Here is a 22,299-nt window from a genome sequence, read left to right as displayed (position 1 = left end):
ATTACATTGACATCAACAGTTTTTGTCATTAAATATGCAATAAATATAACACTTTATTACTACATTTTAATATTAATATATTGTTACATTAATAATAGGCCTACTTAATATATTTATTATAAATAAATAGTAAAAAATGTTATATAAATGTTAAAATGTGCTTTAAAATGTTGTCTTAACAGAACCTGAAGTAAATTTGGTTCTGTGTCACCATTTATATGGCCTTTTTCTTTGTCAATCAAACAGTTTTGTTTTATTTGATCTTGTTTCGAATAAGCCCTGTTGTGCCGTTGTTGCTGATGTACAGTATGACTGAAGAATGCTGAGGGGACTTTACAACAAAATTCATCAGAAGGAGTTTTGTGTTCTGTTTTATTAGAATTCAGAACATCGTAGAAGACAACAGTTGTTATACAGAATAAAACAAAAGCAAATTTCTTTTTTCAGTCTACGTAGAAAAAATAGACTATCATAAATCATCCTGGTGAGAACAGGGTGATTGTTGTCTGCTTACATGTTATTTTGCAGTAAAATTAACATTACAGTTAAAGGTAAAACAATTACAAGAGCAGAATGTTAAACTCGTCAAAAAACTCGTTACTTGACAGAATGACAGAGCATTACAGGAAGATGGTTACTGAGCTAATACTTCACTTAAGAAACAAACAAAAGCATTGCTTTGAGCATGTTGGTCATCACCACAGCTGCATCACTAAAGATCACGATCATCAAATGCTTTCACGGCACTCTTCACCCAGCTCAGCAGAGGATCCACACAAATACGATAACCCTTCTTTGTGACAAAACTGTTATAAGGAAAAGATCACAGTTACTCAACACAGAAATTTTAGCAACACAGTATAACAGATTTCCATTCAATACTCTTTGACAAATTAGAGGAGTTTTAGGCACGTTTTTGCATTTTTTTGGGGAGTGCCCCCCTCTCTCACCTTTTTGGACTCTCTCACAGGATCTATCATATTTGTTGGGTACTGAGATATGTTTGACTCCACGCCATTTTTTCATGAATGACTTTTGGGACTTCACCTTGTCCATCAAAGATCTTTACTGTTAGCTGCTCTCACAGCAGCAAATAAACTGCTAGTCAACTGTTGGAATCCTCCTCACACCATGGAGAGAAGAACCTGGACTGTGTTTGTGTTGGACATTATCTCAGTGGAACTCTCTACTTCTCGTATACATTGATCTAACGCGAAAACTGTCAATTCATGGCATTCAGCTTTTAATGTGGTCTTCTTTTCTAAAATCTTTGTCAAAATCATTTTTTTGTTATTTGTTTAGCTATTAATATTAATGTTTATTATTATTATTATTTATTTATTTTCTAAGTCTACCAAGGGGTGGTATGGGTTGGGGTGGGTTTTAAATTTGTACAGTTGCTTTTTGTTTTGTACTACGGTTCCAAGAAAAAAAACTCAAACAGTTGTTAACAAAAAAAAAAAAAAACTCACATGACTCCAGGTTTGGCGCAGCCCAGTCTTGTCTCCATGTAGGAATCAATTTTTCCGATGGGGATTTTTCTCCCATAATAAGTAAAACAGCATTCAGATGGTAAATTGGCATCTGTATTGAAAAATTTAATTTATGTAATAAATGTATTACTATACGGACTTATTACTATTTCAACATCAAACACAAATGTTAACAGATAAACAAATTGCTCATTGTAAGAACAATCATTAAAAAAATAAGTTATTACAACAGTTATTTTTTGGATAAATGTCAGTTCACACCACTGAACAAATAAATAAATGAAGCTTTAGAGTGACTTACTATTGCCCATTACACTGGACTGGAGGAATGCAACCGCCAGAAGACCAATAAAAAGACAAAGACAATATTGACGCATAGCTGCAGATTGCTCTTCTTCTCAAGATAATGCTGAAATCAACAGGATAATGTCCTACAAACTTTACCATGGGTTTTAAAGGTAAAAGAGGAGGGGGTGAGTGTGGTTTTGGTAAGGGGGCAGGTTATAGGTGAGAAATGTTTGTTCCACTGTGATGACAGAAAAAAAGTGCTCATAAGTCATACAGGAAACAGTTTTGTGGTTATTTCATGTAGCAAACCTGCACCTCATGTATGACTCACCATCTCAGCACAATTATTCTCAATGTGCAAACTAATGAAGTGAACAGGCAATAGACCATGAATACATACAATTTTATTTCTATATCATCTTTATTGACACAACAAAAGCAAAGGCAGCATTTTTGGACAAAAGGACAAACACAGAAGAACAGAGATTGATCAAAGCAAGCTGCATCAGTGCACACTCAAATAACATCTGAAAGCTTCAAGTGTGGGATTGCATGCACAGTCTGCGCACGTTTCAGTGTTCATACAGTGTTGATACAGATGAATAAAAAACTCATTAAATAGTTTGGACTGGCCAGTTATTCATATGTGGGCACAGATGCATTGCACATCCTAATGCCTTCATCTTACCACCCGGTTCTGTCCATTCCCACATAAAACACTCACATAAACACATTGCACAATATATTACTGTACTTCATTATTAACATATCCTGTGTTCCTGGATGGCCTATGCTTTTTTTGAACAGCATGAATTGTTTATGATGATGCGCACACTCACAACATAACGAAGTTGTTTACACACACGTCATCATTCATTACTATTAAGATTGTCTTCACTCCTTTTATTGTAAATTAACTCAAACAGCTGAATGCACTGGATACATATGAAGTCTTTTAATGCAAGTCATTTCAAAATCTTGGACTTAAGGCAAAAATCAAAAGCCATTAACTTAAAGCTCCTGGTGTGTGTCCCAGACATAATTTTTTTTTTAAATTGAGGGCAATGAATAATCGGATGTATAATGAAAACTGCCAACATTGACAAAAAACAAGTTCCTGGGGTTCCTATATGGTAATGAAACAAAACATGAAATAACAGAGAACATAGTAAAGACGACAGTGAAAATCTATGAAAAAGAAAAAAATTGTGCAAAGCAGCTTATTGCAGTAATGTGGTTTAGACCACAAAAAGGTGGGAGGTTTTCCTTAGATCACAGTGATCACAAATCTCATCTCACCACATTATCTTGATGATATCTGAACATAAACTTACTTTAGAGTGTGCAAGATATCAAGTGCCATTCAATATTCTGATGCCTTCAAAGCTTGTTTACTTATTACTGTGTGTACATACTGTATACATACACTCTCTGAGGATATGAAATTTAGGTCTTTTTCCTCACAAAAATAATAATCCATGAACTTCCATGAATTCTAATCAATATAATAAATAAGCATCTGAATGTTTAATGTGATGCTGTCAATAGTTCTCAGTGAAAAACATTCACCAAAATGACATTCACTTCTCTAAACTAAAAAAAAAACAAAAAACAAAAAAAAAAAAGTGAAAAATGCTGTTATTGCGGTTACATATTATGGTTCCAAAAATTTGACCAGTTTAGTGCATGTTATTTACATAAAACAAGTAAAGACTATTATGTATTATAACATGGTATTTTATACATTTCGAATAATGAGATTTTATCTGATTTTAATCTCAATTTGATGAAGTGTTGAATGTCAAGAATAGTTTACTGCAAAATCTAGAGAGGCTTGTTTCTCTGTTATTAATGAATAAAATATGAGATGTCAAGCATAATGCTGCGATGAGCCATATGACTGAAAACCACCATCATCACGGAACTCGTACTCCTACTCAATCTTTCATCTCCCTTCTTTTCAACACTTCAACCACCATGAGATCCAAGCTGCACCACAATGTTAAAGCCACATTTATTATGCTAAAGTCCTGTGCTGCAAGCATGAATTGAAACCAAACTTTGTAACTTCAGAAACGCTAGTATTCCAGAATGTTTGGTTTTGGACTGGCACAACACTTTCTATTAAAAAAAAAAAAAAGGAATTCAGTAACAATACCATGAACACAGCAATATCTTTCAGTATCCACTCAAATCTCTGAATAAAGACATTTGTGAGACAAGAGAACAGAAACAGATTACAGACAGCGAGTAAGAGGTAGAATAAATAATAGTTCAGTGTGCAATAAGTCTAAGAAACAATGGTAAAAACAACATAAGAGAAAACAAATAAAAACAACCTCAGAAAACCACAGCAAAACATATATTATTTTATTTCGCTTAAATGGAAATGCCTTGTTTAAGCTGAGGAAGGCAGAAAAGAAAGAGTGAAGGTGAAAGTAACGAGAGGACAGAGAAATGAAATAATTTAGAACTTCACAAACTCACATTGCCACACCTAATTGAGAGTCGGCACTCGGGAGCGTACATTCATGTGATGGGTTGCCTCCATGTGTTCCAGCCCTGTGAGGTCAGTTTGTGTTCCCACGCATCAGTTTGTATGGAAGAGGACACATACAGTGGCCACTGGAACTGATATTCTTTGATGAGGAACCAGAGATATGCAAGAGTACCCATGCACAGTCAACATGAGTTTCTCTCTTAGTCTTTGTGAGGTGGAAGAGAAGACATGAGGATGCATCCTTAGCGTTTCAGTAGTGGACTGCCACGGTCTTGTCCTTTCTGCAAAGTCTGAAGAACCTAGAGGTGGAAAATAAATAAAAATAGACTAGTGAAGTGAAAAAACACTATTTAAATAAGCACATTGTATCATTCTGCTATATATAGCATTTAATCCTTTAACTAAAATATAATTCAGAAAGTATTCAGACCTTCTCATTTTTTACTTATTTTATATTGCAGCCTTATGCTAAAATGCTTTTAAATTCAGTTTTTTAAAACCTTTGCAAAGACACAAATCTAGTGTCTGCTTTGTCATTACGGTTTATGAAGTGTGAAAAAAAAAGAAATATAGCATTTTACCATAAGGCTGCAACATAAAATGTGAAATATGGGGGGGGGGGTGTGTTCTGAATATGATCTCAATCCACTTTATATTCAAAATGTTGGGGTCAGTAAAATTTGTCTTGAAAGAAACAGATCACTTTATTTAGCAAGGACACAAACTATCAACAAAAAAAAAAATTGTAAAAATGTGAAACAAATGTAAAGAAAGTAAAGTATATAGAGTATAACATTAAACAGATTTCCATTTAAAATAAAAACCTGTTCTTTTAAACTTAAATGAATCTAGAAAGAATGTCACCGTTTCCACAAAAATCTTCTGAACTAGAAGTTGCTGCCGACTTTATTTCAGTGTAGTGACGTATTTCTAGCAGAAACAGAATATTGTATAGAGGGCAGGGTTTTATTTTTGCAGTCCTCCTCTCCGTCTCTCACTCATAGCAAACTAACGGTCGGAGGGGTGTGTTTAAGGATATTCTGTTAAAGGAACGCCATCCCAGAGCGGAAGTAAATGTTCAGATTTTGATTAAAGATTACCAAAACAAACAATTTTTTTCAGTGGATTAACTTGCACGGATTAATTGTTAACATCAAGACTAGCAATGTGCGCTAGTAAAGTAAATAAAGTCCATTTTCATTTAATGCCGACTTTAAATGTCAAATGTTTAATGATGATAACAAATGTGTTGTAAAGAAAGAGCACCAAATGATGCTGAAGACTGGAGTAACGGCCGACTTAAAAAAAAAAATTAAAATAAACTTTAAAAATTTTAGCAACAAAAATTATTTGAATACCTTTTTTTATATATATATATATATATATATATATATATATATATATATATATATATATATATATATATATATATCATAGACTGTAAAAAAAAGATGGACAATGCGTCTCCACTTCCTTCTGCTATAGAAAAGTGAAGCCAATGGATCTCAGTATGGCCGCTGCCATCTTGAGTAAATGATGTCATTTGGAGCCAGAGTCTGCACAGTAGAGTCGTGAGGTAGAGCCATGGAATCAAACTCCCTCAGACGCAATCAACCATAACGACACGCCCCGTTTTTATAGCATCAAATTACTAGCTAAAATCAAACTTATCACAAAAATTAACAATTGAACATATCAGTGAGATAACTACCTTAAATGACCAAAACCATATTTCGGAAAATTGTAATGGAACTAATTTTTTATTTTATTTTGACTGAAGTCCCATTAATTTACATGGAGAGGGCGGGGTTTATGACTGTACTGCAGCCAGCCACCAGGGGGCGATCAAAGAGCCCGCAGCTTCACTTTGCAGAACGTGAGGCACAAATAAATATATACATATACACACACACACACATATACATATATATATATATATATATATATATATATATATATATATATATATATATATATTAGTGCTGTCAATTAATCGCTTCCAAAATAAGTTTGTTTACATAATATGAGTGCATACTGTGTATATTTATCATGTATATATAAATACACGCATACAGTATATATTTTGAAAATATTTCCACGTATATTTTTATATTCATATAAATGATTATTTAAAATATTTATATGTATAAAGTTAGCATATTATTTTTAAATATTATTCATGCATGTGTGTACACACATTTTGTAAACAAAAACTTTTATTTTGGATGAGATTAATCACGATGAATTGTTTGACAGCACTAATTTTAACGCATGTAATGTGTTTATGTGTGATTGTTTATAAAAAGATGCGCACTTGTGCCCATTTCTTGTTCTTGCTGTTCATGTTGATGGTGGTTATGCTGGAGAAGATCTCCTCAGCAGAGATGTATTCTGGCAGGCGCGTCAGGAACTGAGCAATGTGGATGAAGTCCATGTGTGTGAGGATGTCTTCATAAAGACGCAGAATCCCCAGTGCTGTGCGGAAGAGAAATTCCTCACCATCACGACAGAACACGTCCCACACACGGCATGCAATGTCCAGTGGGAGTGATTTACTGTACAAGGTGAAGATCCTACACAGACCAAAGCAGATCTAAGATCAATACATCTGTACCTCCACATTCAGGGGACATTTCTGACAGAAGAATCAAATTAACTCACCAGTCAATTAAATAAATATCAGATGACAGGTTATTATTTTTAAAATGTGCAAAAAGCTTTGGTAGATTTTCTTCAAAGAACACTTCAAATGCTGCGAAGTATGTCAACATCTAAAAAGAAAAAAAAGATAAGAACATATGAAGAGTCTTACTAATGACCATTTTCTTATTGATCACACAACTTAAAAGACTTCAAGACTGCTCATAACTTACAAGGCTGTGGTCCACTCTGTAGAAAGCCATTTGACAAGGCTTGTTCAACAAATTGGTAAATGCAATGAAGGCATCAGCAGTGTCCATGTTGAGAATCAACACTGCTGCTATAAAGGACATACCCTGCACCTACACAACAAACACATAAGGATTTATCTTTAACGCTAAGCTTGAACTGCAACGGGTGATGTTTACAATATAGCATCTGTTCCTACCCCTAAAACAACATGCTTTACCCCCTAAACGTCAGATTAGTGCTTCCTTTCTGTATTCACACTTCAAACTGATAACAAGCACAGATGCAGCATAAGCACACTGCCTTAATAACTGTCATGTTCAACAAGTACACTATTTGATCAAATAAATGCAGCCACGGTGTGCATAAGAGACGTAGTTAAAAAAAAAAAAAAATCAATATAAACATTGTATTAAAGGTTTCTTCACTTAAAGTTTTTATTTTTATTCTTCATGCAAACTTACTAAACTAGGCAGCTAAAATATATTAGATATTCTAATTTAAATGGTTGCATCATACCAGTGGAGGTGTTTGATCAAGTAACATTAAGAGAGTGACAGAATAACGGAAAATATGTTCTCAATTTATCTGAACTTTTTGCAGTTTATAATATGACATTTACACCCAGCATCTATGTGGAGGAGTAAGTGCAAGAGCTCTTTGGCCAACAATTGATATTGTGGTTTGTGAGCAGGATGTAAGAGGGTTGTGCAACACACATTGCTCTGGCTTTCTCACATGTGCAACAGAATAAGTTCTAAGGCTCTGCTTATCACATGCGTAATAACTGGAACAGAACCGCTCATCATACTCCAGCAAACCAAGACACAGCATCTCTGTCAGTTTCTGTTTTACTCTGTAAACATCTCTTTGTTTGAGTCAATCCTCAAGCAAACTGAGATTAAGATGAAATATGGGTCATAGAGGGTTAAAGAGGGGTTTCGCTTGTAAACAGTGCAGTGGTGCAGAGCACATTTAGACAAAAAAAACAATAGACATCACTTGAGTAAACAAGACTTACATATCCCACGTCAGGACGATAGCAAGTGTAAGCTCCCAGAATGCTGTGCAATACATCATGGTATGGGCCTCCCTGAAAATAAAACCCCAAAATATGATGACACAATTGTCAGCAGATGATATAAAACTCCAGAAACAACAATGCACCCTACCTGTTGGAAAATACAGAGATTGGGAAAGGTTCTGGAAATGTCTAACTTGATCAGTTCTAGACTAGCCTCTCGATCAGCATGAGACAAGCCTGCATCTGAAAAATGAGCAATAATTAGATACAAAAGTGCATTAAAGCAAAGAAGTTTAACAGCAAGGAAAGCTGCTGATAAAGGGGGAGAAATAAAGGAAAATAAAAAGAGGATAATTAATCATGTTTTATATGATATTAAAGAAGTTATTCCAGCAAGAGAGGAGAGAAACCATGTACCATGTTTTTGGAAAAATGCATAATCACCTTCACTCTCTGTTACTGCAGCAGCCGTTGGGGCTACAAAGGCATTCCACTTTCCTTTGGCTCTTGCCAAACAGATATCATACAGCTCTGTTTAAAACATACACACAAATAATAATGTGTTATGTACATGTAAATAAATAAATTATGTTTACATATGTAAATCTTAGTATGTGAAACTATGATCCGCACTCACTGGGACACTGGGTCACTGAAGACCCACTGAAGGCGGCCTTGAGCCGAAATGTTTGTGGTTTTTCCCTATTGGTGATGAATGTATACTAAAATGTAAAAAGAAGACTGTTTTTGTGAGTGCAAATCATGGTTTCATATACCAAGTAATTTAATAGATTGACGCACCAAAATAAAAGATCAAGTGAATCATAGTCTTCATAATCATTTGCTATTCAACATTTTCACCATCGTGTAATTAAACTTTCTTTACTTTTCTACTCAGGATGACAACAGATCACTATTGCAAAAACATTTAAACCACAACAGTTTTCAGTGCAGTTCTCACAGTAAACAACCACAAAAGCATGGTTATTACTGCATATGCATCATTACCATTAAACCATGACATTAATGCAGATTCAAAATTGTTTAGAGCTGCAAATTTACAGTGTAAATATGTGGGTTTTTAATAAAAAAAATATGGGAGAAATGTTTAAACTTAAAGACTAATCAAACCATAGGATGCTGCTTGTGAAACACCATGAACAAAACAAAACCACAATGCAAAGTGATTTATATAATTACACACAAAATATATATTTAAAAGAAAAGAAAAAACTTCATATTTAATATTCTTTATCCATACACTTGGAATTAAAAATAAATTATGTCCAAAGTATTTTCCTGTATTTGCGAGGTGTGTGATAAAGCACACATAAAACACATTCATACCATCTGTGATGTTTAGTTCATTGCCTATCGCTAGACTCCAGACTTTGCCCCTCACACTGGGTGGCAGACCCTGCCACCATAAATCCCTCACCCGCTTGGATGAACACCTGGAATGTTGAAGAGTATTTGTCATTTGTATATATTTGCATTTATATATTTTTTTCTCTAAGCATATTTTAAATATATTACATTGTTTATTTCATTTTTGGACTTTCAGACACTTTTATGTTTTATTCACAAGGATAGCAGAGAGATCCTTGGACACAATAAGGATAAGAGCTGTATCTGATTCAAACACGCATTGCTCACATGAGCACCTAAGCTCAACATGTCAGCACAAATTCTAGTCCATGTCTCACTAGTTGGTCAGCACATCTCTTGCCAAATATTACTCTCCTTAGAATGTTTTTGGCTCTGCTTTGATCTATTGTCTGTTATTTAATTATATGGAATGTCAAGAATATTTGATTGTGTGATATATTGGGTCAATGATTTTTGAGTGCAGACTCACATGCTTTGCCAGTTGGGTAATATCTCCTGACTCCAGGTGAGAGCAGCATTGCCGATGCTTTCCTCTAGTTTACACCTGTCCTCTAGTTGTTTTTTCCGTTTCTGGGCCTCTTTCAGCTCTGCACAGAAACACACACACGCAGTGAGAGAGGAGGAACAGCAGTCAAATGGAAATGTTTCAACAAGATTCAATTTTAGCTTTTGCAACAACGCCCTCTAGAGCACAAAACTGGACACACAGGCACAAACAAATGTGTGAAAAGAAAGTCACCTCTCTTCTTGGCCTGAGCTACCATCTCCTCATATTCTTGTCTGTGTTTCTGGGCTTCTTCCTCAGGCTTTGCGGGAAGATTCCTACACACAGATACATAATGACTACCAACAGACGTATACATTACTGTCTGTGAGTGAAAACATTCTAAAAACACTTTACATCTATAACTCTAATTTATTCATTATATACTGTGCTGCATGGTATAACATTGCATGCAAGATGGAATTGATTTTTTTTGTTCTAGGACAAAACAGGAATGAGAGGTTTCAGGACAGGAGGAGATATACAACCCAAATTCCGGAAGTGTTAATGTTTTTTAAATATGAATAAAATAAAAACTAAAAAGAATTTCAAATCACATGAGCCAATATTGTATTCACAATAGAACATAGATAAGAAATGGTTAAACTGAGAAATTTAAAAATTTTATGCACAAAATGAGCTCATTTCAAATTTGATGCCTGCTGCAGGTCTCAAAATAGTTGGGACGGGGGCATGTTTACCATGGTGTAGCATCTCCTCTTCTTTTCAAAACAGTTTGAAGATGTCTGGTTTAGGTTTCTGATATAGGTTTATATACGATATAGGTTTCCGGCTGCTGAAGAGTTCGTGGACGTTTTTGAGGTATTTTTCGTTTAATGATGCGCCAAAAGTAGCCTCTATAGGTGAAAGATCTGGACTGCAGGCAGGCCAATTCAGCACCCGGACTCTTCTTCTACGAAGCCATGCTGTTTTAATAGCTGCCGTATGTGGTTTTGCATTGTCCTGCCGAAATAAACAAATTCTTCCCTGAAATAGATGTCATCTGGAGGGGAGCATATGTTGCTCTAAAACCTTTATATACCTTTCAGCATTCATAGTGCCTTCCAAAATATGCAAGCTTTTGCAAACCTTTGTTGCCCCTGTGCCAACTTTTTTGAGACCTGTAGCAGGCATCAAATATGAAATGAGCTGATTTAGTGGATAAGTGTAAAATTTCTCAGTTTAAACATTCATGTTCTCTATGTTCTATTGTGAATACAATATTGGCTCATGTGATTTGAAAGTCTTTTAGTTCTCATTTTATTCAAATTTAAAAAACGTCCCAAGCTTTTCTGGAATTTGGGTTGTACAAAAACACTTACGCTGGACGGTTCTCCAGTATAAGGGCTGTGGTTGAAAGTGGCTCAAAGTCCAGGTTCCTTTTTACATTCTTCTTGGGAGATATGGAACTGCTTGATTGTTCACTACTCCTTTCATATTCCTTCCAATAAATAAATAAATAAAAATTATGTATAATAAATATATACACATTTTATGAATCATCTATAAAGTAATGAAAATACTGTATAATAAAGCAAACGTATAAATAATCTTATGATAAATAACACCTGTTAACACATTTCAATCATGAGAAGCAAAAGCCAACACTGTATATAATCCAAAGAATTGCAACAAACAATTCGACAGTTCAAGGCCAGTTTGGATGAATCTCTCACACACAAAAAAAAAACAACAACAGGTAATTCGCCACCAAAAAAAAAATTAAAATGGAATTAATTATATATATATATATATATAATCTATCTATCTATCTATCCATCCATCTATATATCATATATATGTCAATCGATTAAAAAAAAAAAAAAAAAAACAAAATCGCATTAATCACAGTCCTGGACTGTGATTAATCACACATTTAAAATGCTAGGATTTACCTGTAAATGTGTTGAAATAAAGAAAAGCATGACAAACTAGTTTAAGGAAACAGAACCTTTCACACCTCCGCCAGGTATGAGACAATCCTTATTGTTCTTTTTTTTTTGCTGGGCACATTGGGACGCAGGCAATGATAGATTACCCTACGCGCTGCGATGACAGCAAGAAGTTGGGGTCAAACTTATCAAACGATTAATTTGCGTTAAAAAAAAATATTAACGCCTTATATTTTTAAATTAATCACATGCGTTAATACTTTACAATTAAAATTGTTAAATCATATTTTTCCCCATAATGTACTGAGATGATTTTGGATTATGGCAATGAGCCTTAATCATCAAGAAAATAATTAAATAATACATTTCAAGGTTTTATAAGAACTTCGTGGAACTAATGCTTTCATAAGTTTTTAACATCCAGGGTTTTTGCCACACAATAATTTTCACAACCTGCACAAGTGGAAGCAGAAGTTCTCAAACAAGCAGGAACTGTGAAAAATAATACTCTTTGCAAACACAGTGCATCACAGCATTTGAGTTTTTTTTTTTTTTTTTTTTACAAAGTCTCATCATGTCACACAATGTACAACCTGAATAGTAATCTGTGCTCTCACTCTGCATCCATCTTTAAATTCCCTGATTCTGATGTAACCTGTCTGATCTGTGTATCTGAACAAAACAAAGATAAAGAAATAAGTTGTTTTATTTATGCAGTCAGAAAGCACACACTATTGCTTGCGAGTGAATATAAATATTTAATTTGCCCCAGCACTGCACTCTCTCAGAGATAAAACTATAGACAAAATGACCTACATTCCAACTATGAGCCAAATGTGTATAAGAAAAGGACATTAAATAAGATTAAACCAAAAACTCCTGATTAGTTTTAAGAGTGAAAGAGGGACAGCAAACCAAAAAAACAGGACAACAATATAATTCACCAACACACACACACATGTGCTCATGCATGACCACCAGGTACATCTCTCTCCACGTCATTTCCTCCATATAAATGCTCTTTTTTTCTCTTCCTTCTCATTCTCCTCACCTTTTCCTTTTCATCAGACAGAAAACAAAATGAAAAAAAAAAGATATGAACTCACCATGAACGCTGCAGTGCTGAGACATTCAGAATCCAGCGTTTCAGACACTACACTCTACACCATTGCTGTATTTCCACAACTACAAGCTTAAGTGTCTTGTAGGCCGAAATGCAAGGCACAGCAGCAGAGGAAGACCGCAAGGAATATGGGACACACCCTGAGAAACAGTAGCATGATACTACTGTGCTCCCGCTCCTCTGCAGTTATTGCTGTCTCACTCCTACTAAGTTACTTGACACTGTTTTTCCTTGCCCTTTTTCTCTCTATTACTCCGTCCTAACAAACACGCACCCAACTGGGAGGCCCTACATCAGAGGGATGCAGAGGATAAGACCTTGTCCTGTGCGCCTGCTGTGTCCATATGTGTGTGTGTGTGTGTGTGTGTGTGCATGCTAATGTTACTCGTCATCATCACAGTGCAGAGAGAGGATCCATGATTTACAGGCAGCCATACTAATTGATTCCAGCTATTAGGAGCACAATGCTCTCTGCACTGCAGTCTTGTGTGATCAGTGCACTCTGTGCTCCGCTGTGCATGTCTGAGTCATGTATAAAGATGATAAAGTGGCCTGTGTGTCATCAGTTCTCATGAGCTTCCACTAATTCAAATAAAATACAAGGCACATTCTAACCACACTGTCAGACAGACCTACAAATTTCATTTCAAGCACATCTGCTTGTTTTAATTGTAAAGTTTTAAGGGACTAAAAACAGGTAGAATATTGCAGTATTTAAAGTCAATGATGCACTGATGCAGGGCAGAAGTGCATAATATTAAGCTAATCTTAACTCATCGCTTCCTATAAGGCACTGCTACAGAGTAAATAATCCAGCAGCTCTAAACCTGTCACCCAATACCCCAATCTTCCATTACAGCTGCAAAGAACAAAAGCAAGAGATAAAGGCAGGAGTTGGATGTGGGTGAAATCTAGATGGACACGGAGAGGCTGAATCAGGGGGTTCAAATTACCTAAAGCAAACAGCAGGCCTGTACACAGAAAACAAAGCCCCATTCACAACAATATCATAACTCTGCATGTGGTTGACTCATGCATAATGAATCAAAGTGAAAAATTTAAAACTTATATAAACAAATCTTTAAACATGTAAATGTTTCACTGTTAAAATGATTTCTTCCAGCTGAGGAAAAAAATAAATAAAAATCAAGCAGTCATGGGAAGAAAATGTTTCGCAGCACATTTTGACATCAAAGAGACACATGACAAATAAAAATAAAAGTTTTATTAAATTGGCTGAAAGTATCAAGCAAGTTTTATATCCTCAGACTGGACATCAGTGTCTGTGCTCAACATACACTACACTCTGCAAAATCTGTCAACTCCGACTGGCCAAAATCTGGCTCTGACTTCACTAGACAGCAAATTGAAGAAAAACCTGGGCAAACATTATGTAGTGCATCTCAGCCTTTAGTTTAAAAGCAGCCGATCACAGGACTTTTTTTTTTGTTAAAGAAGATCCGACATCACATTTATGTGGCCTTAAACATTCAAATGGGTAGGGCAATACTCAATGTACATTATAAAAATACACTGAATACAGAAAATATATTTTCACAATTTTGGTGTAACCCTACTACATGAAAAGCACTCAAAAATCAGGTACATTGCATTTTGACTTCTTGAAAGATTTTGTATGAGTGCAGGTGTGTGAACGTACCTTTTGTATTTTCCTGGAGTCTTTGGTTGAAAGTTCATTATGTGGAACTTTACCAAACAACTTCCAGCCAGGCTCCCTCTGCTCTTCCAGTGCACCCGTATCCTTCATCCTCTTAGCAAAAAGACTCCTTAAAAATATAGAAAATAATTAAAAGGACTGAGTTAACAGAAAGCTACATGTACTGATAATTACCTTCTCTAGTGTTTTTTAATATACATATATTTTCACTATTTTCAAAAGCGAATTTCACTAAATACACAGAACAAAGAGAAACTGAAAAGAATACTGCACTACAGTAGAGAGTGAGGCACAAAGAAAAAAACATTACATTTGAGCTGTTTTAAAAGAAAGGCTTTAAGAAAGTCCATGTTGCAGAGTTAAAAAGGGCAGGCAATTTGGAGACATGGCCACGCTATTCAGTGGCTTCTCAACATTTTTGATCTACAAGTCATTTTTTATGTTCCACAATGCTTGTGAAACAAATACATGAGTGTTTCAGCAGCACTGAAACTGATATTGATGATGGTAATATGCAAAAGCTGAAGTATATCAGTGTTATATCAAGTACTGCATATCATAGCTGAAGGGGCCTGCAAGAAACTGTTCATTTTAAAGGGACAATATATTAGAAAGAAAAATATGAAAATATTAAATCACTTGTGATAGAAACAACAGCATACCTTATAATCAGAAATTGAGATAGAAAGGGAGATTACAATTGAAACATTGCATACGTAGGTTATACTAAAAGACAAAAACAACAACAAATACCACAGAAATAATATTTTTAAGATGCTACCCCATTACAGAATACAGAACTCAAGAATTAAAAAAGATATTTCGAAAGATCTTCAGAAATATTCTGAAATCCAGCAGAAACAATAGAGAAAAAAGGCACCCAAGAGAATGCACACATGAAAAGTATAATGAAATAAAAAAAAGAAAAGAAAAATAATTATACATTAGAAAAAGCTTAAAGATTGTTGAATAATAATAATAATAATAAATGCAACATTATTTGAAAGGCAACATTTGGTGAGGCTCACACAATCATAAGCATAATACTACTGAACAAATCATTAGTTTCTTGGTGTGAATTTAACAACATTACAAATACAAATGCTACGATACCTGTGGAAGAAGCTGGCGAGTGGACCCAGTCTCTTGGGTCTAGCCTCATGTGGTGTAGAGACCCCCACAGGATGCCGTTGAGGGCTGCCGAGCTTGCCGTGTAAGTCAGTAGGAGATGAGAGTGAATTGTCAGAACGGTGCAAGACATCTTCATTCTCAAATGTAACAACAGCACTGGACTCGGATGTAACCATAAAGTCTAGGAAGTCCTCATTACTGACAGACAACGTGGCAGAAAACTCAGTACTTAAACTGGAAACACTGCACACTGAAATATCATCACTGCGGTTCAAAGTACCCTTGCCTGCTGCACTGGAGAGCCCGCCGGCACCATAAGGGCGTACCAAATCAAAGTCACAACGTGGGAAGGTGGAAGATTTGACTATGGAGCTATCTGAAACATCCAAGTTTAGTGTTGCTGGACTATCATCACGTGGAGGTGGAAACACCAGCTCAGCAGTGGTGACTCGAGCATGAATGTGCTCAGGGGGGTTAATCTCAAGAGTGGGGATTCCAGAGTCCTGAGAGGCCAAGCTGCTGCGATCCTCATCACATGTGCCATTAAAGGGAGTGAATGATTTGCAGCTGAGGGAGACATGTGGCAGCTGAGACTCTGAGGGAATGTTATGGTTGACATGGTTTTGGGTGAGAGGTTTTGAGGCAGTCTGCAAACACTGGTTGTGTGAAGAGTTGCTGAACGATGAGACCTGGAAATCTAGAAGGGCAAATAACAAAAGTAGAGCAGTCCTTATTAGGGAAAAAAAAGTCTTATGGCTGTTTTGTCTCCTTTTAGAAAATAAACAAACATTTAACTGAACCAACAAATGTAATTTCCACCCTGTCAGATTACATAAATGATAAATGACAATGACGGAAATGACTCTTTTAACATTTAAAAAAAAAAAAAAAAATTGGCTGACTACATCTTGCTAGGTTAATTTCACAAAAAACATTTTCTACATTACACCTTGACTGGAAATATACACAGTATACTGCCCTAATGTTTGATTGACTACCTTCGTTAGGAGTAAAATGTATGTTTTTGGTTTAAATTAGTGGGAAATTAAATTGGCTAAATCAAATTTGACAATAAATACTAAAATGATTAGTGTTTTTCACTCCTATTTAATTGTTAAGGTCAAGAAGATTTAAAAATGTAATAATATTTTTATGATGTTTTTTTTTTTATTTTAAGACTGACAGATTGGGTCTGGGACAATTGTAAAACCACGGCTACATCAGACTTAAGTGGTGTGACACACTGCATGCAAATGGTCTAAAACAAACTTTATGCAGACAAGGCATCTAAAAAAAACAAGAAAAATCATGAATCCATGGTAAAATAATGTCAATGTCACTTTATTTGTAAAATAAAAAATAAATGCAATGCATTATTCAAAATACAGGTAAAATTACTTCATATTATTAGTAAATTGGGCCCAATTTTTAATGTTAATTTTCCATTAGGTGACAGGCCTGGTCTCACCCCCACACTATATTCCCCATATGTCAGTATCCCAGGTAAACATTCTGAAGGGTCACAAGACTCAATGTGCATGGCTGGGTAAACACCTCTCGGAGTCTTCACTCTGTAAAACAGCACAACAACTTCTAGTCACACCACTGACCAGCTTCTCTACAGAATAAGAGACTTGAAAACTGTGTGCAGGAGTAGAGAAAGTAACCTGAAAGCAGACCAAAACTGTGACCCAGAGACCTGAGGAAACATCACATCAACACTCCCTTAAGCTCAACTATGAGACAGCCGTCCTCAAACATCCTTGATAATTTAGCGGACAATATCTTCGATCAAAATTGAACAAAAATAGCTCTTTGACTTAATGAGGATAGAGGAAGAATGATTGGGGTGCATCTGGCCTGAAGACATCACAGTAGCACATCAACAGGACATCGAAAACAAAGTGGAAAATAGAACATCAGCTCAAAACAAAAAAGATGGCAAACAAGATGTTTATATGTGACCCTGGACCACAAAACCAGTCTTAAGTCGCTGGGGTATATTTTTAGCAATAGCCAAAAAATACATTTTATGGGTCAAAATTATTGTTATTATTATTTTTCTTTTATGCCAAAAATCATTAGGATATTAAGTGAAGATCATGTCTCATGAAGACATTTAGTAAATTTCCTACTGTAAATGCATCAAATCCTAATTTTTGATTAGTAATATGCATTGTTAAGACCTTCATTTGGACAATTTTAAAGGCCATTCTCTCAATATTTAGATTTTTTTTTGCACCCTCAGATTCCAGATTTTCAAATAGTTACATCTCAGCCAAATATTTTCCTATCATAACAAACTGGTTTTGTGGTCCAGGGTAACATATTGTGCCTGATATTCATGCAAAATCTATAATGGGAGAGGAAACAGATAATTCAAGCTCAGCTGGTTCTTCCATTGAATATGGTTCAGTATGCCACAGGCGTGTGCACCTGTTCATCTACAGCAAAAGAAACAAAAATATGCGTATAATCTACAAACCAATATTCAATTGTGGATAGAACATGTCTTGACAAAGCCATGAAATCTACAATCGAAAGTGCAATCAGTAACTGCAGCTTTTGACAGGACAACAATACTTTAATTGCCCGACAATACACGCCTTAATAAGTGCTTTCACAATTTCAGAAGTGACCCAGCCCATACATTTCTCAAATTAAACAAATTATTTTTTTATTATTATTTGTCTTTGAGTTTTAATGTTTCTGTGTTCCTGTAGTCAAATATAAATAGCTAACTGATTTAAACAATTATGTATTTTTTGCAAATTAATAATTAGCTCTTTCAACTACATCATACAGAGCTACTTCTTGGCTCTTTGAGCTGATGTGCAGCTAATGCTTGTAAAATACTATGAACTTCTTGTTCTCTGATGCAATCCTTCATAAGACAATCAGTATCCTCTGAATTTCTAAAAACCACAGTTTTTAAGGTAATATGACTGCATGGCAGATTACAGAAGTTAGGATAACATTTCTGGAACAATCAACAAAGTGTGTCCATTTGTATTTTGTAGATTAGACCCTTCTGCAAAAGTTTTTGTGGCCTCAATTGATACTTACATTAGACTAATTATAAATTAAAATATAAATATAAATTCTAATATTGTTAGAAACTACTTAAAGCTAATCATTACTAATAAGGACGAAATATGGAGATATTTTATGTTAAATGTAATATGATTAGATTTAGGGAATGTAATTTCTACATTCCCTAAATCTAATTATATAACATTTTAACATAATATCTCTCATTTGAATTAGGTAAGTAATCCCATTCACTTTTTCTTTTTGATTTTGAATGATAACTTATTAACCTTAAAAAAAAGCTATGAGATTGTTAATAAATGGTATATGCTTTTGTTGAAGCCATCGGTTTTAATTATTTAAACTTATTTTTTTAAATAATTGTGTTCAACTGCAGAATACCAGGAAAACTACATTAAGCATGATCCTGCCAAGAAATGTCCAATAATCAGAGAACAGAAATATCAGCACCCACTCAGTTTTCCTGTGTGCTCTCAAACTACTTAAACATAAAACACATCTTTAAATCAACAGTTTAGATTTTAGTTTATTTCCCCATAGTTTTGACTGGCAATGCTTCATGGGATTGTAGTTATTTCCCTTATTAAAAGGCGTTACATACAATCTTGTACTCTGTCTCTTTGTTTATTTTACAAACACCTTTTTGCTTCAAATCAAAATGTATATTGTTGTTTTTTGTTCATAGTCAGTAAAATCCCCATGGGAAAAATACTTAAACCATGCTGAAATAGCGGTTGAGCACAGTTGCACTCAACTATTGATAACTAGCAACTGTATAAACACAGAATGGCCACTGCATTTAGTACATTTGTAATCACTGATGTTCAATACGGGTTTAATCTGTCAATATTTTTGTAAACTGTGGTTACATTTCAAAAGATGGCTCCGAAAAGTTTGAAACTTTAGTCTCTTCATTCATTCACTGAAGTGCATGCTAGATTTCTCAATTAGTCTAACACAGTTGAATACACATATAAACACAACTGAACTAAAATAATTATGTGATGCATAGAAGTTTTTTTTTCAGTTTAGTAACCTGCTTTTCCCCATGACTCAAAACCCAGTGATGCTAATGAGTAATAATACTAATACTGCTGTTAACATTTTGATATTCATAAACAAAAAGCTTGGCGATTGTACCCGTTAACGTTACATAGCCTACACATGGCTACAAGGTTACTTTGAACTCACCATCACTGCTTTGACTGGACGTGTGCTCTGCTTCTGCCATGTTCCTGCTGCAGGTGGTCCATCACCTCCTCACCTTTACTCCAGACCCTCCAATAAACAATACATCAAACACTATTATTAATACTGTCCACTTTCACCAGCACTTTTCATTTTATCTTCTAAACTCTAAACTTAACTCAAAACTTTTCGCATTGCTTATGCACTAAACTATTCCTAGTTTGAGCAGACATTCAACTTTTACAGAACGGCAAGTGTCTGACTGCGAAAGGTTCAAACTCTTATTTGCGCACAAGTAACAGCGAGATAAAGGCTAATGGAAAGTATCTTACCTGTTGTGACGCTGCCACCGCCATTTTAAAACATCCTCACCGATATAAACGTGCTGAATGAAGTGCTGGTCTGCATCAAATAAAGTCCAAAACTACTGCTACTTCCACCTGTGGAGGTAACGTAGTATTTCAGGCACGCAAATCGTTTAAAAAGAGGCAGAGCGTTTTGAAAGTGTTAGGACATATTGTCGACAGTCAGTAAATCAGGAAGTGACCTCCAGTGCCTTGTAGACACTGAGCGACGCGATAAAACTACGACGCTGCTGCTGGCCGCGGTGTCATATTATACTCTCCGGTGGCTGATTATCGTTTTGTCGCGTCACGTATACGCACGGTGTGAAGGTGAAGTTTATTTATGCGTGGATACTGTTTATTGCTAGAATCCAAGTAATAAAACCGTAGGCGGTATTTTAACCGTAGCCAGTAGACCGACTGTTGCTATAGTAACTAAAACAAACCCCTAAACCTGCATCAGGCTGATTAAAGCGAACGTCCATCGTTACTCACACCAGCTTTAATGAATGCGCCTGACCAGTGGCTTCAAATAGCAGTATTTCACCAGTATACTTACCAGAGTCCACCCAGATGTGTTTGATGTTACTGTCAGAACTTTTCTTTTTTACATTAATTTTACTACTAACAAGAGACGTGTACTGACTTAATGCACTTGAAACATGCAACTATTTGTGGCTGGATTTTACAGTGGCTGCACGGGGTAGGATGTAACATTTTATTAGGTCTACTCTAAGCACTGAGAGAAAATACTGAGAATATTCCTTAAAGAGCAAATTACAGGTTTGTAAAGTAATTTTCTGTGACAAGTTGTTCAGGAAAGTCTTTAAGGTCAGAGTTCCACTGCAAGAGAGATTAAGCACTGCCCCTCGGTCTGATTCGGTTATAACCAAGCTTAATGTGTACCTAGAAGTGACCTATTCAACCTTTAGCTGTGGTTAGTGATTGTAGAAATCAGGCTCTGTCTTATGGTCACAAATAACAAATACGTTTTTTTTTTTTTTTTAAATCTTTATTAAAGGTTTAGAAACTTCACAATGAAACAAAATGATGTACTCAAATGTACATGGCATTAAAACAATGCAACCAACTTTGTGTTGGGGTTTGGTGACTTTCATCCGGTATTCAGAGGAAAAATACAGGTTTGGGCTTCAATTAAGCAGCTGTTGCAAACTGAGAGAGTTCTGTATTAAAAGTTATACAACATTGCAATCAAAACTTAAACCTTTAAGAACTTGAAAGTCAACCTCTTCAAATGTACCGACTAAACAAAAACCTTTGAAAGAAAAAAAAAAAAGAGCAAATAATGCAATTTTCAGTTTCCCACAGACATGAGCTCTTCAGAAACCATACCACATCGCACTCAGAGCTAGACTTGAAAAATACAAAAAAAAAAAAAAATAAGTTGTCACTTATTTTGTTTTAAAATGAGTCTCTTCAAAGTAAGAGAGGAACCATGTCAAATCTGTTTTAACAGTAAATAATCAGTCTATGTTGTTATATTTGGCTGTCAAACACTTATGCATTTTCTCAATCTAAAATGCTTTTGTCCTCTGTCACCCACCCACCATAAACAAGTTTCTTAATCTTATCATAAACCCAACTAATGCAAGTAACAATTTTGGAGGACGGCAATATTTAACTCAAAGTGCTTGACAGAACCAGGATTAACTTAGGTATTGATTAGAGAAAGTGATGCAAACAATGTGTAATTGAATTTCAGAATCTGACAGTATTTTGAACTGGAAAAATTAAATTGTAACAT

General features: G+C 35.2%; 1 protein-coding gene and 1 long non-coding RNA gene across 5 annotated transcripts; both read right to left on the bottom strand.

Moving 5' to 3' along the window:
* Positions 1–351: 351 nt before the first annotated feature.
* LOC306883549 lies at positions 352–2,021 on the bottom strand. The gene is made up of 3 exons (XR_013785364.1): positions 1,795–2,021; positions 1,473–1,584; positions 352–806 (listed from the first exon to the last, which is right to left on the bottom strand). It is a non-coding gene; the product is annotated as an uncharacterized lncRNA (long non-coding RNA).
* Positions 2,022–2,165: 144 nt separating this feature from the next.
* On the bottom strand, positions 2,166–20,977 carry LOC306878250 (TBC1 domain family member 14-like). 4 transcript variants are annotated; one of them, XR_013784937.1, is made up of 16 exons: positions 20,523–20,977; positions 20,194–20,280; positions 15,934–16,648; positions 14,803–14,929; positions 11,450–11,568; positions 10,323–10,405; positions 10,053–10,170; positions 9,542–9,648; positions 8,639–8,725; positions 8,343–8,437; positions 8,192–8,263; positions 7,155–7,283; positions 6,943–7,052; positions 6,596–6,854; positions 4,269–4,580; positions 2,192–3,902 (listed from the first exon to the last, which is right to left on the bottom strand). XR_013784937.1 is itself a non-coding variant. In XM_079430476.1 (15 exons), exons 2-15 carry the CDS (start codon positions 20,231–20,233, stop codon positions 4,524–4,526), a joined length of 2,118 nt encoding a protein of 705 aa, XP_079286602.1. In that variant the 5' UTR covers positions 20,234–20,280; positions 20,523–20,977; the 3' UTR covers positions 2,166–4,523. The 4 variants fall into 4 exon arrangements, 2 of the variants coding, with proteins under 2 accessions (XP_079286602.1, XP_079286603.1); XM_079430476.1 differs by having other exon boundaries at positions 2,166–4,580; XR_013784938.1 differs by lacking the exons at positions 14,803–14,929; positions 15,934–16,648; positions 20,194–20,280; positions 20,523–20,977 and adding an exon at positions 13,126–13,571 and having other exon boundaries at positions 2,170–3,902.
* Positions 20,978–22,299: the final 1,322 nt, after the last annotated feature.

Source organism: Barbus barbus (assembly GCF_936440315.1).
Source record: "Barbus barbus genome assembly, chromosome: 2".
In the NCBI taxonomy this organism is placed as follows: Eukaryota; Metazoa; Chordata; class Actinopteri; order Cypriniformes; family Cyprinidae; genus Barbus; species Barbus barbus.
The sequence above is the reverse complement of the archived record's forward strand: the minus strand, read 5'-3'. Positions and strand labels throughout refer to the sequence as shown.

Coding starts and splice junctions, on each gene's coding strand:
- LOC306878250 (XM_079430476.1), bottom strand. CDS start 20,233: ATGGCAGAAGCAGAGCACACGTCCAGTCAAAGCAGTGATG. Junction 16,649..20,193: donor GTCCAGTCAAAGCAGTGATG/GTGAGTTCAAAG, acceptor TTGCCCTTCTAG/ATTTCCAGGTCTCATCGTTC. Junction 8,438..8,638: donor TGCAGTAACAGAGAGTGAAG/GTGATTATGCAT, acceptor CTCATTTTTCAG/ATGCAGGCTTGTCTCATGCT.